The sequence below is a fragment of the Manihot esculenta genome, chromosome 12, assembly GCF_001659605.2.
Source record: "Manihot esculenta cultivar AM560-2 chromosome 12, M.esculenta_v8, whole genome shotgun sequence".
NCBI classification, from domain to species: Eukaryota; Viridiplantae; Streptophyta; class Magnoliopsida; order Malpighiales; family Euphorbiaceae; genus Manihot; species Manihot esculenta.
In genome coordinates, this window is record NC_035172.2 from 24,180,968 (window position 1) to 24,194,071 (window position 13,104).

Genomic DNA, 13,104 nt, shown 5'->3' on the forward strand with positions numbered 1-13,104 from the left:
CAGAATTAGATTGGATAATTAAATTATATTACGTTTACGTTTTAAAAATTATTAATTATTATATCATAATTTTTTTCAAATGAAATTATTATATCATAAATTAAATATTAAATTAAAATTAGTAAATTAAAATACAGAAAAATTTAAAAAAATTAAAATTACCTAAAAGAATAAAATATTGAACATAGAAAATGTGTTTAAACTTTCTCTTCATATTTAATATAGATATACAGATATTTGTTTATATAAATAAATAATAATATAAACATGGGAATTGGTACTGCCAGCGAATCAGAATGGTCCACGTAAACAGATACCGACTTTCCAAGTTCGATGGCCACTAGTCACTTCACGTCCCCTATTTTAATCTTTCCCCTCGACCTTTTCAACAAGCGGAAATAGGCAGTCCTCCAGTTTTCAACCAGAAAAAGAAACAAAAGAGACGCCGCCGTGGATGACTTCACAACCACCACTCCCAGGGCGGTGCTCCTCCTCTTCCGAACCTCTCCCCAACCGTCCCATCCTTCCTACTCGGTGCTAATGGACTCCATCTTTCAAAAGCTAACCTACTATCTCTCCGAGCATCCCTCCATTGTCACTTTCCGGTGGAATCACACCCAATCATGGGGCTCAACCTGGTCATTCCTCTTCTCCTCCATCATCTTATACCTAGGATTCTGCGCACTTGTCCATGTTTTCTTGTCTATTCTTCTCCGTCGCGGCCGTGCCGTCCCTCTTGGTCCAATCCCTGCCTTTCATAGCCTCTCCATGGCGTTAATTTCAGCCACTATTTTCGCCGGTATTCTCCTTTCAACCAAGGCAGAGATTCGAGAGACCCGATGGTTTTGGCGGCGATCGAAGACTCCATTCCAATGGCTCCTCTGTTTTCCTCTTGGAACACGCCCTTCGGGTCGGGTTTTCTTCTGGTCATACATGTACTATCTCTCTCGTTTTCTCCACACGTTCCGCACTTTGTTCTCTATTTTGAAACTACGTAAACTAGCATTCTTTCAGCTTTTCAACAACTCAATATCGATCTTTATGTCATTCTTGTGGCTTGAATTCTCGCAATCATTTCAAGTGTTGGCAATTCTGTTGGCTACTCTGGCTTACTCTGTGGTTTATGGGTATAGATTTTGGACGGCAATTGGTTTGCCCAGCGCTTGTTTCCCTTTTGTAGTGAATTGCCAAATGGTATTGTTGAGTTGCAACCTCGCTTGCCATGTTGGGGTGCTTTTGCTTCACTTTATGAAAGGAGGGTGTAATGGAATTGGGGCCTGGCTCTTCAATTCAGTGCTTAATGGAGCTGTTCTTTTGTTGTTCTTGAATTTTTATATCAAGATGCATTTGGGAAACAAGAATAAGGAGATAAAATCATCATCATCAACAGCAGAATCCACCGATTAGAGAGGAAGGAGTTTTCTATTTGTTTGTATAGTGGATAGCCGAATAACAGGAGGGCAAGGCCTAAACCCTTCTTCCCACAAAGGGAAAACAGAGGAGGTGAATTTTTTTTTTTTTTTTTTTTTGCCGAAGTAAAAGGTAATACAAGGACATTTTGTCTTGTCAAGGTGAGCTTTTCTTCTTCTCGTGTTTATGATTAGATAGAAAATGTTTGGTATACATACTAAAAAAATGATGTTTATATATTAGCAAGTTGATAATTAGTTGAATATAGAATTATTAGGTAGAATACTCCACTCATCAAATGAATTTAATTAATACTCCGAATATCCAATGGTAGGTAAGAAAATAAAATATTTAACCAATTGAAATCCTGAAATGACATATAAAACAGAGAAATACTTTATACGACTTTGGTGAAGAAGTTTTGGGATCTTAATTAAAAGAAGGAAAAAGTTTAATTCCTTGAGCCTGCACTTGCAAAAGCTATATAGGAGATTGTTTCGGAATCATTAAATGGAATAATTTTGGAATCACAGAGAAAAAGGGAATAATTTTGGTCGATCATAATGGTAGACTTTAAAGAGGGAAAGGGACTTTTATTTTTTGGCGGCTAGCAGAGCACTGATTAGCTCAAAAACTGGCTTACCTTTTTATTTTGATAGTGATTTCAAAATATATAATAATTTAGTTAAATTAATAAATTCTATATTTTATATTATTCTATTCAGAAAATTACAAATTATAGTCTGTGTTTTTGTGCAAACCTAAGCTAAATTTTGTGTTGATGTGTATTATTTTTATCATTATTCGGTTGAGATCATTAAATTTTAATGATTAAAATTTCTTTTTAAAAAAATAGGATAAAGTATCCCGTGATTTTATATCATTTTCAAGTTAGGGCTCAATTGAGAATTTAAATTTACCATATGTTTGAATCACTATACTAAAAATAAATTGGACAAAATTATAAATCCAGTATGAATCACCCTCAAAATCAATGTTGATTTGTGAGTTACGAAGGCATCAAATCTGGGGATTTTATGTTTGATGAGTCAACAGACTTTCAATGTAATATAAATAAAGTTCGCGACCACTTCGAATGGAAAAAAAAATTATTTTATATAATTAATTTATAACGATTACATATTATACTCTTAATTAAAATAAAATTTACATTGAAATTTATTATAATTAATGGTTATAATATAACTAAACGCATGACATTTTCTAAGCGTATAATATATGTAATTGTTGTATTATAAATTGATACAAATTTTTGAACTGCTAAAACAAGTGCTGTTTTGTCTTCAATCAAAGTCCTTTTATTTATTTATTTTTTTCTCTTATTTTTCAATTTGTTCATCATCATTCTTGTGGATCTCTCCTTTTAGTCATTGTTTATTGCTGGGAGGACATTAAGGAAAAAAGGTTGTGAATGGAAAGGAAAAACTGAGTTAATAAGCGTAAGAGTGTCCAATGATTGGTTTAGATGAAATTTAAATTTAGATATTACATTTTAAATATAATAAAAAAATAAAAATGTATCTAATTGATTTTATAAATTATACACTTTTAAAACTTGTAAATTAAAAAAAAATAAATTATAAGTTAACTTCAAAATAAAATTTATAACTTTAATTTTTATATTTTAAAAATTAAAAATTAAAGTAATTAAAATAATTTCTGCATATTATTTTAATTTTTTCAGAAATATAATTAATTTTAATTTTATAGAAATTAAAAATAAAATAAAAATAAAATATATTTTGCACATTATTTTAACTCTATTTTAAAAATATGGTTACTTTTGAATTTTGCACAAAAAAAAAATTTTAAATAATATTTACTTATTAATTTAACTTTTTTTCAAAAATATGATTAATTTTAATTTTGTAAAAATTTTAAAAAATAATTTATGTATATTATTTTAACAACTAATTTTAATTTTTTAGAAAATAAAAAATAAAAATAAAAATAATTGAATTGAGATATTATATTTTCAATAATAAAAAAATAAAAAAATCTAATTAGTATTATATTTAAAGTAAACACAAAATTTAAGGAGAAAAAAAAAGAGTAAAGTTAGAATTAAAATATATAATTAAATATAAAATGATTATTTATTAATTAATAAAAAAAAACTATATAAATAAGATAAAGTAATCAATTTAACATAATGATTAAAACCATTTAACTGGGATCGAGTTATATTGATTGAATTTTATATATCGATTCAATACATAAATACACTTAAAAAAATAAAAGAGTAGTTTATTGGTTTCGCTCTTTTTTCTAATAACATTTTTTTAAAAGAATTTAGATTTAAATGGGAGTCATTATGATGGATTGAAAATATGTTCAATTGTTTATTATTTTATTATTATGTTATCAAAATTTAATAATGTGCTAAAAAAATTATTTAAAATAAATTTAAAATCAGGCTCTTAATTAAAAACGTAGGAAACCACATAGTATTTTTATGTATTGTTCTTGCTAAATCAAGCCTATTTTCGCTAATGGCACATAAATTACTTACCAAAGATATTAATATGTTAAAATTTTAATTTCAAAATAATATATAATTAAAATTATAGTTGTTAAATAAAATAAATAAATATTTAAAATTACTAATAATTTTTTTATTAAAAAAATTGATTTTATAAAATAACATTATTTTGAAATGAGAATAAATCAATATATTTATTAAAAATTCAAAAAACCTATTCTTTCCTTTGTTAAATATTTGATCTCCAACTCCAAAGCCATGATGGAATTAAAAGAGGTATAAAATCCATATTTAGAGCTGCAGAAAAGCTTTTTGGATCCTAGAAAATCATAGCCACCATTTACAAAAGAGCAAGAAGAAACATTTTTTCTTATTTTTCTCTAAGCTTTCATGATATATTCTTTTTCTTTCTTTTTTATGATTCTTCATCCCTAACAAATAGAACTTTCTTCTTTCTTTCTTTTTTCTTTTTAAAGATAAATGTCTATTAAGAGCCATAAAGGCTGAGAGTACATCAATAGAAGACCATAGGTCGAAAAAAAAAAAAAAAAAGTAAGCCTAAACTAGTCACAAGAAAAGGGCAACGTTCATGCTCATGAAATCATAGACTAGAAGAAGCATGTGGAGGATTCAAAAGGCAGATCCAACAAAGAAAGAGATAGTGTTGCAACAGAGCTATCCTCTTAAAGAACCTCGACAAACTTTCCAGAGATGAGCATCGCCTTAAAGAGATTTGTTAGCTTTAGGATATCCAACAAAAAAGAGTAAGGCGCCATGGAAACATATGAACCCAAACCAAAGCTGGCCCCAGAAAAGGGGTCCTCACCTCTTCAAGCTACCATCACTACTGGAAGATTGAAGAAAGTCTACATGCAAAGCCACAATCCAGATTTGTAGCTAGAAAACAAGATGCTCAAAACACAAATAAGCCCATCATGCAAGGAGATTCATCAAATCTAAGGAGCAACAACCAAACAAAGGTGAGAACTCTAGTGCGACATCTTATACCTGATGAGAGAATAAGGCTTTGATCTAAGCCATGGAAGATTCAACAACAGATGAGGCTTAGCAAAGTTTGGGCTCTTCATCTAGCTTTGCAGGATTAGGACAAGCACATAGAATAGTATCATGAACGTTCTGACGTTACTATCCCCTACATCAAAGCTAACACCACCTGCATCAAGAAAAGAAAGAAGATAAAAAAGTATCTTGTCGTTACATGCATTTTCAAATCAAGATCTCAAATTTTTTTTGCAATAAAATAGTACATTATAATTATGCATGGTTAGCATAAAGAGGATTTTAGTCAAATGGTGTTAATAAATGCTGAAGTGGAAAATTAATTCCATTTAAAATATTTAATTTAACCATAAAATGGGACCCACTTAAAATAATTTTTTAAAATAAAAGATAAATCACTATTCATTATCTTTATCACCAGGTTGTTTTCTTAGCTATACAGCAATCCAAGATAGTCGAAAGTTATGACCACATTTTGGCATGATAGAAATACTTTTTTTTCTTCGTATTCTCCTAGACATATTGAGCAAATATTGAAAGTAAAAATTCTTAGTTTTATCCACGTTCGAGGAGGAAAATTAATTTGTATATTTAAGTGAAAAGCAAAGAACTCCTTTTACTCTCTTCATAAGTTAGAAAAAAAAAATCAATAAAATTTATAAAACAATTATTAACAACAACAATGATCAGAATTTCAATCCATAAAAGAAGAATATAAATGCCAAAGACATATGACTGTATATCACTTGAAGAAGCAGGTGAGAAAAAAGACACATGTGATTATAAGAAAGAAAAGTATTTATTTGGTGACTACAGAATCCCAAATCAGTAGCAAAGGGATCAAATTAAGTCTAATCTCACTATTACAAAAATAGATTTAAGATAGCCACTCTCAATTATTAGCTTATAGATTAATTAGCAATGGTTTGAAACTCCTGCTTTTGCACCTATCGTATTAGAAACAATTTAATTATTTTTTGGAAGTCGATAAAAAGTGCGATTAAATTATAATTTTATTGAATATAAAATAGAATTTTATTAAAATATATTATTATATATATATATAGTAGAAAAGTGATTTTTTTATAATAATTTTAAATTGATGTCAAACTATTATGTTAGTAATGATAACTATTTCATAATCGCTGCAAAAATACCGATACCTAAATCCTAAAATATACTTGTATTTTTTTAGTATAGTATTACTAGGTTCTCGGATGGGCTCTTCGATTTCTAGAAATTTATTTGAGCAAACATCGTCTCCTTTGGTATGGGTGCAAAGGATGTTGTCTTAAAAGGTTTCGAAGGCTATGGTGAAAGTTAAGATCTTTATTGTACTATGTTTTTCTCAGGAAAAATAAGGCTTGCTCTAATATAGTTCAATTATATTTTTAATATGTTTACTTGCTTCTAATATGGTTCATCATGAAAATTGTGTTATGAGAACCACCTTCTCTAATAAGATAGATCTATGAGAATCCGTATGTGGCTGCAACTAGTTTATTGCACGTGAAACTTGCACTTGACCATCCAAGGAAAAACAATAATTATTTATCAGCAATGCATATTCATACCTTTAATTCTTTCATGAAGAGAAGTGTAACGACCCGAAAATCGAACCGCTACCGGCGCTAGGATCCAGATCGGCTTAAGGCCGCCGGGACCCGTAGCAAGCCAAACATACATCCTGAGAACCTGTTTAATCCCATACATGATCAACAACGTACATAAAAATTAAAACTTTTCTTTCATTCATTCTCTCATACACCAAACTCAATCTGTGCATGCACTATACATAATCATAAATATTGACCCCTCTTTGGGATCCCATCAATACCCCAATGGGTGACATAACATGTGTTGAGTTGGTTTACATAAACACCATAAAATATCTGAGATCATGTATTAAAAGGGATAACAACATTCTATGGTCAAGCACACCTCTAACATCCATAAACATCATTACATTTCTATATTGTACTTAACATAACATCTCAACATTACTCATGTCCACACTATCTATTACATAACCAAGACTTCATTACTCTTGCTGACCTCCTGGTCTACCCTGTACCTGCAAACCTGGGGTTAAGGGAGGGGGGTGAGCTATAAAGCCCAGTGAGCAGAATAATAAAACAATTATATTAAAGGTTCATGCTTTCATGGAATGCATCACATCACAACTAATCATATCAAGGATGAACTTGTCACCACTTAGCCCTCTATATATTCCAATCATGCTAGGGGCATAGTGCAGGCCACACCTGGTCTTCCTCTTATACATAACATATCATACATGACTAACTGTGTCGGGGGCGTAGTGCAGGCCACACCCGGTCTTTCTTTTACATAGTGCCAGGGGCGTAGTGCAGGCCACACCTGAACTTCCATATCATATCATCATGTCATAGCATATGAGGGCTAATGGATCATTCAACATTCATCCACATCAACAACATATTATGCAATGCAACATATTCGTGAATTCTAATGCATACACCCTAATATATATCTCATGGCATTCATGATGCGTGAGTCATGCTGAACTCTCATTTAATTTCTTAATTTAAAACATTAAGTTTAGTTCCACTCACCTCTGGCTGAAGCTCTACTGACTCTGAAGCAGCTAACTCACTGCTGAGGTCCTTGCTTCCTCGGGTTCGAACCTACACAGGTGGACTCAAATGAGGGTCCAAACATACATGAACATGACTCTAAAATACTCCCCAAAAACCCCCCTAAAAACACCTCAAAACATCCATGGAAAACATGCAAAGGAAGGCTGAACAGGGCACTTTCGGCGGCAGGTTCGGCGGTCGAAAGTCCCTCCAGAGCCGAAAGTCAGGCAGGTTCGGCGGCACCTTCGGCGGCCGAAACTCCCGGACAGAGACGAAACTCATGCATGTTCCGCGGCACTTTCGGCAGCCGAAACTGCCCTCTAGAGACAAAAGTCCTCTTTCGGGGGCAGGGTTCGGCAGCCGAAAGGCTTGCCTCCCAGGCAGGTTCGGCGGCCGAAAGTCCTTCGGCTGCCGAACCTGGTTTCTGCCAAAAGGGCAGAAACTCGATTCTTCATGCACAAAAGCCTCCCATACCTTTCAAACATGCATAAACCTATTCTACAACATGCATACTCAAGCACACAAGCTCCTAGGGGCTTCAAACCATCAAAACCCCAACTACAACACATCAAACAACTCACATTGTTCATAAACATACATAAACCCATAAACATAACAATAACCTAAACATGCATTTCTACCCCATAGATCTACTTAAAACTTACTTAAAACATGCAATGAGCTCAAGATCGGCTCTTACCTCTTGAAGATCGAGAGAAAGACGACCTAAACTTGGAAACCAAAGGAAAGGAGCTCCTGTGCCTTCCAAGCTTCAAAACTTGCTCAAATGCTCAAAAACTTCAAAACAAAGTGAAAACTCATGAAAATCTTGAAAGATCTGAAGGAAGGAACTCAAAATCGGTGAGGGACGGCGGAGAGCTCACCTTGGCCGAAAATGGGGAGAAAACTCGCCCATTTCGGCTAAGGAACCCATTTATAGGTGGCTGGCCAGGCCACATTCGGGAGCCGAACGTGCCTCCGCATGCATGCCATGTTCGGCGGCCGAACATAAGGTTCGGCGACCGAACATAAGGTTCGGCGGCCGAACCTGGACTTCCCTCACTTATGCTTTTGGGGGCCTAAAGCACTCCTGAAGTGCATGTATGTTCGGCGGCCGAACTTGGGATTCGGCGGCCGAACCTGGGTCTTCCTCCAAGGCTATTTTCATTAAAAATTCAACTTCCTTTTCACTTAAAATCATAAAATACATTAAAACATTTTATAAAAACATGATTTTTCCCTTCTAGAGGTTTCCGACATCCGAGATTCCACCGGACAGTAGGTGTAACAGCCCGGAAACCGAACTGCTACCGGCACTAGGATCCAGATCGACTTAAGGTCGCCGGGACCCGTAGTAAGCCTGCTATACTGTCTGTGTACCTGTGAAATCCCATACATGATCATACATTTTCTGTCAAACCATTAAAACTTTTCTTTACTCCAGGGCTTAACCTGTGCATGCATTATTTCTGTTCTATTAACTCATAATGTTAAGCCTGGTTTTCTCATATACATTAACAATAAAAGAAACATACATAAACTGATCATGTGTCTACAACAAGGGATTACTCTAACTGATCAAGCACAAGTCTCTACATCTTATTACACAACTACAATCTCTTTACATGTACATGTCCACACTAGCTATTACATAACTCTTCTTCTTCCATACCCTGCTGCACTCCCTCTGGACTCTGAACCTGCAAACCTGGGGGATAGGGGAGAGGGATGAGCTATACAAGCCCAATGAGCAGAACTATAAACCATAATTTGAAAACATGATCTCGTGGAATGCATTACAGCACATCATCTCAGGGATAGACATGACCACCAAAAATCCCAATGAAAGGATGCCTGGCCTAGCCAGGTCTTATAACCTCAGTCTGCCTGGCCCGGCCAGGTCTTCCAACTCTGCCTGCCTGGCCCAACCAGGTCTTACTATCTCTGCTGCCTGCTCTATTCAGATCTTACCTACAGATGGCTGCCTAGCCCGGCCAGGTCTTATAACAGAGCTTGGGCTATTGAAGTCACCTTGGTCTATCCACAGCCTTATATACATCGTATTATGCAATGCGTCATCTTCGTGAAACTAATGCAATCATCCTATTATAATCTTATGATGCATGACATATGCTCAAAGCCGTTTAGTTCTGAAAAGAGAAGTTCCACTCACCTCTGGCTGACTCTGTACTAACTCTGCAGGTTCTGAAGGAGTGCTCACTGCTGCTCTCTGGGGTTCCTCTGGTCCGTACCTACACAGGTGGACTCAAATGAGGGACCAAACTAACTCAAGAACATCTCTAAGAAACTCCCCAAAAACCCTCTACAAGATCCCCAAACAAGCACATAAAACATGCAAAAGAAAGCTGGACAGGGCACTTTCGGCGGCAGGTTCGGCGGCCAAAACCCCTCTCTAGAGACGAAACTCATGCATGTTCGGCGGCACCTTCGGCGGTCGAAGGTCTCGTCCAGAGACGAAACTTACCCTCTTTCGGTAGCCGAACTCCCTCTTTCGGCGGCCGAAAGTCCCTTTCTAAACCGAAAGCCTAGCTTTCGGGGGCAAGCTTTGGCAGCCGAAACTGCCTCCACAAGGGGTTCGGCGGCCGAACCTGGTTTTGCCCGCTGGGCAGAACCCTGCTCTGTTTCATGCAAACCTTTCCCCCAAACTTACCCAACATGCATATCAACTACTCCCAACTAGCACATACCATAAAACATGCATAAAAGGGCCTAAAACTCACTTATAACCCCAAGAAACATATCAAACAACACTTAAACATGCTTAAACACAAAATCATGCAAAACCTCAACCAAAACCCTATTCATGCATACTATCCATACAACTCCCATAAAACCTTCAAAAATCAGTAAAAGAGGTTCTGGATCTTGACTTACCTCTTCCAAACAAGAGATCAAGTGATCCTAACGTGGAGATATGGAGAAATATCCTCACAACTCTCCAAACTTCAAAACTTGGTTCTTTTTCTCAAAACTCTCAAAACCTTCAAAAACACATGAAAACTTTTCAAAACCTTACAAGATTTGAGCAAGATCATGAAAGTCAACTAGGGAGCGTGTTGGACTCACCTCTGGCTAAAGATGGAAGCAAAATATCATCCTTCCACCGACTTGGCACCCTTTTATAGGTGGCTGGCCAGACCACCTTCGGCGGCCAAACGTGAATCCGAAACCATGCAAGGTTCGGCGGCCGAAAGTCACCTTCGGCGGCCGAACTTGCCATTTTCTCCCTTGGCTCTTTTCTTTCAAAAACTCATTTTCAAAAACTCATTTTCCTTTATACTTACAACCTTAAAACAAGTCAACATACATAAGAAAACATATGTATTACCCTTCTCGAGGGTTCTGACACCCGAGATTCCACCAGACTACAGGAATTCCGAGGCTGGACTCGAGCCGGGTATTACATGCTCCCCCCCTTAAGACCGTTCGTCCCCGAATGTTCCTCAAACAACTAAACACATAAACACATAGACACGGGGAAAAACTAACCTTAAAATAGATATGGATATTGCTGGAGCATCGACTCCCGTGTCTCCCAGGTGCACTCTTCTAGGTTGTGGTGGTTCCACAGGACTTTCACCATTGGTATCTCCTTGTTTCTCAGCTTTCGAATCTGGGTGTCAATGATCCGCACTGGCTGTTCCACATAAGTGAGATCCCCAAGGATCTCTACATTAGGCTCACTGAGCACTTTACTCGGATCCGACACAAACTTTCTCAATATAGAAACATGAAATACCGGGTGAATTCGTTCCATCGATGCAGGTAAATCCAGCTTATACGACACAGGCCCGATCTTCTGCAAGATCTCAAAGGGACCTATGTACCGTGGAGCTAAGTTACCCTTCTTTCCAAAGCGAACCACTCCCTTCATTGGAGACACCTTCAGCAATACCATATCCCCCTCCTGGAACTCTATCTGCTTCCTACGGATGTCTGCATAGCTTTTCTGTCTATTTACAGCTGTTCTGATCCTCTCTCTGATGATAGGCACTAATTGACTGGTAATCTCAACTAACTCTGGCCCTGCAAGAGCCTTCTCTCATATCTCTTCCCAGCAAACAGGTGTTCTGCACTTCCTCCCATACAGAGCTTCATAAGGAGCCATCCCTATGCTAGCATGATGGCTGTTGTTGTAGGCAAACTCCACCAGAGGTAGATGCTGCCTCCAAGAACTGCCAAAGTCTAACACACACATTCTCAGCATATCTTCTATGGTCTGGATGGTCCTCTCTGACTGACCGTCTGTCTGTGGATGGAAAGCAGTGCTGAAATCCAATCTTGTACCCATAGCAGCTTGCAGACTCCGCCAAAACCTGGAGGTGAACTGCGGTCCTCTATCTGATACTATCGACACTGGAACTCCATGTAGCTTGACTATCTCGTCTACATACACCTGCGCTAACGTGTCCACAGAATAGTTGCTCCTGACTGGAATGAAGTGAGCAGATTTAGTCAGTCTATCCACAATCACCCATATGGAGTCTAGCCTGTTGGACGTCACCGGTAACCCCACTACAAAATCCATAGCTATGTGCTCCCATTTCCACTCTGGAATCGGCAGTGGGTTAAGCATTCCAGCCGGCTTCTGGTGTTCTAGCTTCACCCTTTGACATGTCTCGCAGGCTGACACAAACTGTGCCACTTCCCTCTTCATCGCTGGCCATCAATACACCCTTCTCAGGTCTTGATACATCTTGGTGGCTCCAGGGTGAACGCTATACCTCGAACTATGAGCTTCCCTCATAATGTCTTCCTTCAAACTGCTATCATCTGGTACACATAATCTCTTACCGTGACGAAGAATCCCCTCACTGTCAAATCTGAACTCTGCACTGTTGCCAGACTGAACAGTCCTGGCAATCTTCACTAACTCAGGGTCTTCGTGCTGTTTCAGAGCCACTTGCTCTAGAAACACTAGTTTCACTCTCAGCTGTGCAATCAAAGCACCTGTACCAGATAACTGCAACTGTAGCCCTTCATCCATGAGTCTGTAAAAGTCCTTCACCACCGGTCTTCTCTCTACTGAAATGTGGGATAAACTGCCAAGTGACTTCCGGCTTAAGGCATCAGCTACCACATTAGCCTTACCCGGATGATACTGGATCTTGCAATCGTAATCACTGAGCAATTCTACCCACCGTCTCTGCCTCAAGTTTAACTCTCTCTGACTCAAGATGTGCTGTAGGCTCTTATGATCTGTGTAGATCTCACACTTTACCCCATAGAGGTAATGCCTCCATATCTTCAGTGCAAAGATAACAGCTGCCATCTCAAGATCGTGTGTCGGGTAGTTCAGCTCGTGCCTCTTCAACTGTCTAGAAGCATAAGCTATCACTCTGTCATTCTGCATTAACACACAACCTAATCCCACTCGGGATGCATCACAGAACACTGTGAAATCGTCATCACTGATCGGCAGAGCTAACACCGGTGCTGAAGTCAACCGTCTCTTCAACTCTTCAAAACTCTCATCACAATCCTCTGACCATACGAACTTCTGATTCTTCCTGGTCAGTCTGGTCATAGGAG

General features: G+C 37.2%; 1 protein-coding gene across 1 annotated transcript; it reads left to right on the plus strand.

The window, feature by feature from the left end:
• Positions 1 to 399: 399 nt before the first annotated feature.
• On the plus strand, positions 400 to 1,690 carry LOC110627881 (elongation of fatty acids protein 3-like). The gene has a single exon (XM_021774255.2). The coding sequence runs from the start codon at positions 541 to 543 to the stop codon at positions 1,405 to 1,407; it is 867 nt and encodes a 288-aa protein (XP_021629947.1). The 5' UTR covers positions 400 to 540; the 3' UTR covers positions 1,408 to 1,690.
• The last annotated feature ends 11,414 nt before the right edge of the window (positions 1,691 to 13,104 follow it).

What these genes read in the sequence shown, in the direction of transcription:
- LOC110627881 (XM_021774255.2), top strand. Translation starts at nt 541, where the DNA reads ATGGACTCCATCTTTCAAAAGCTAACCTACTATCTCTCCGAGCATCCC.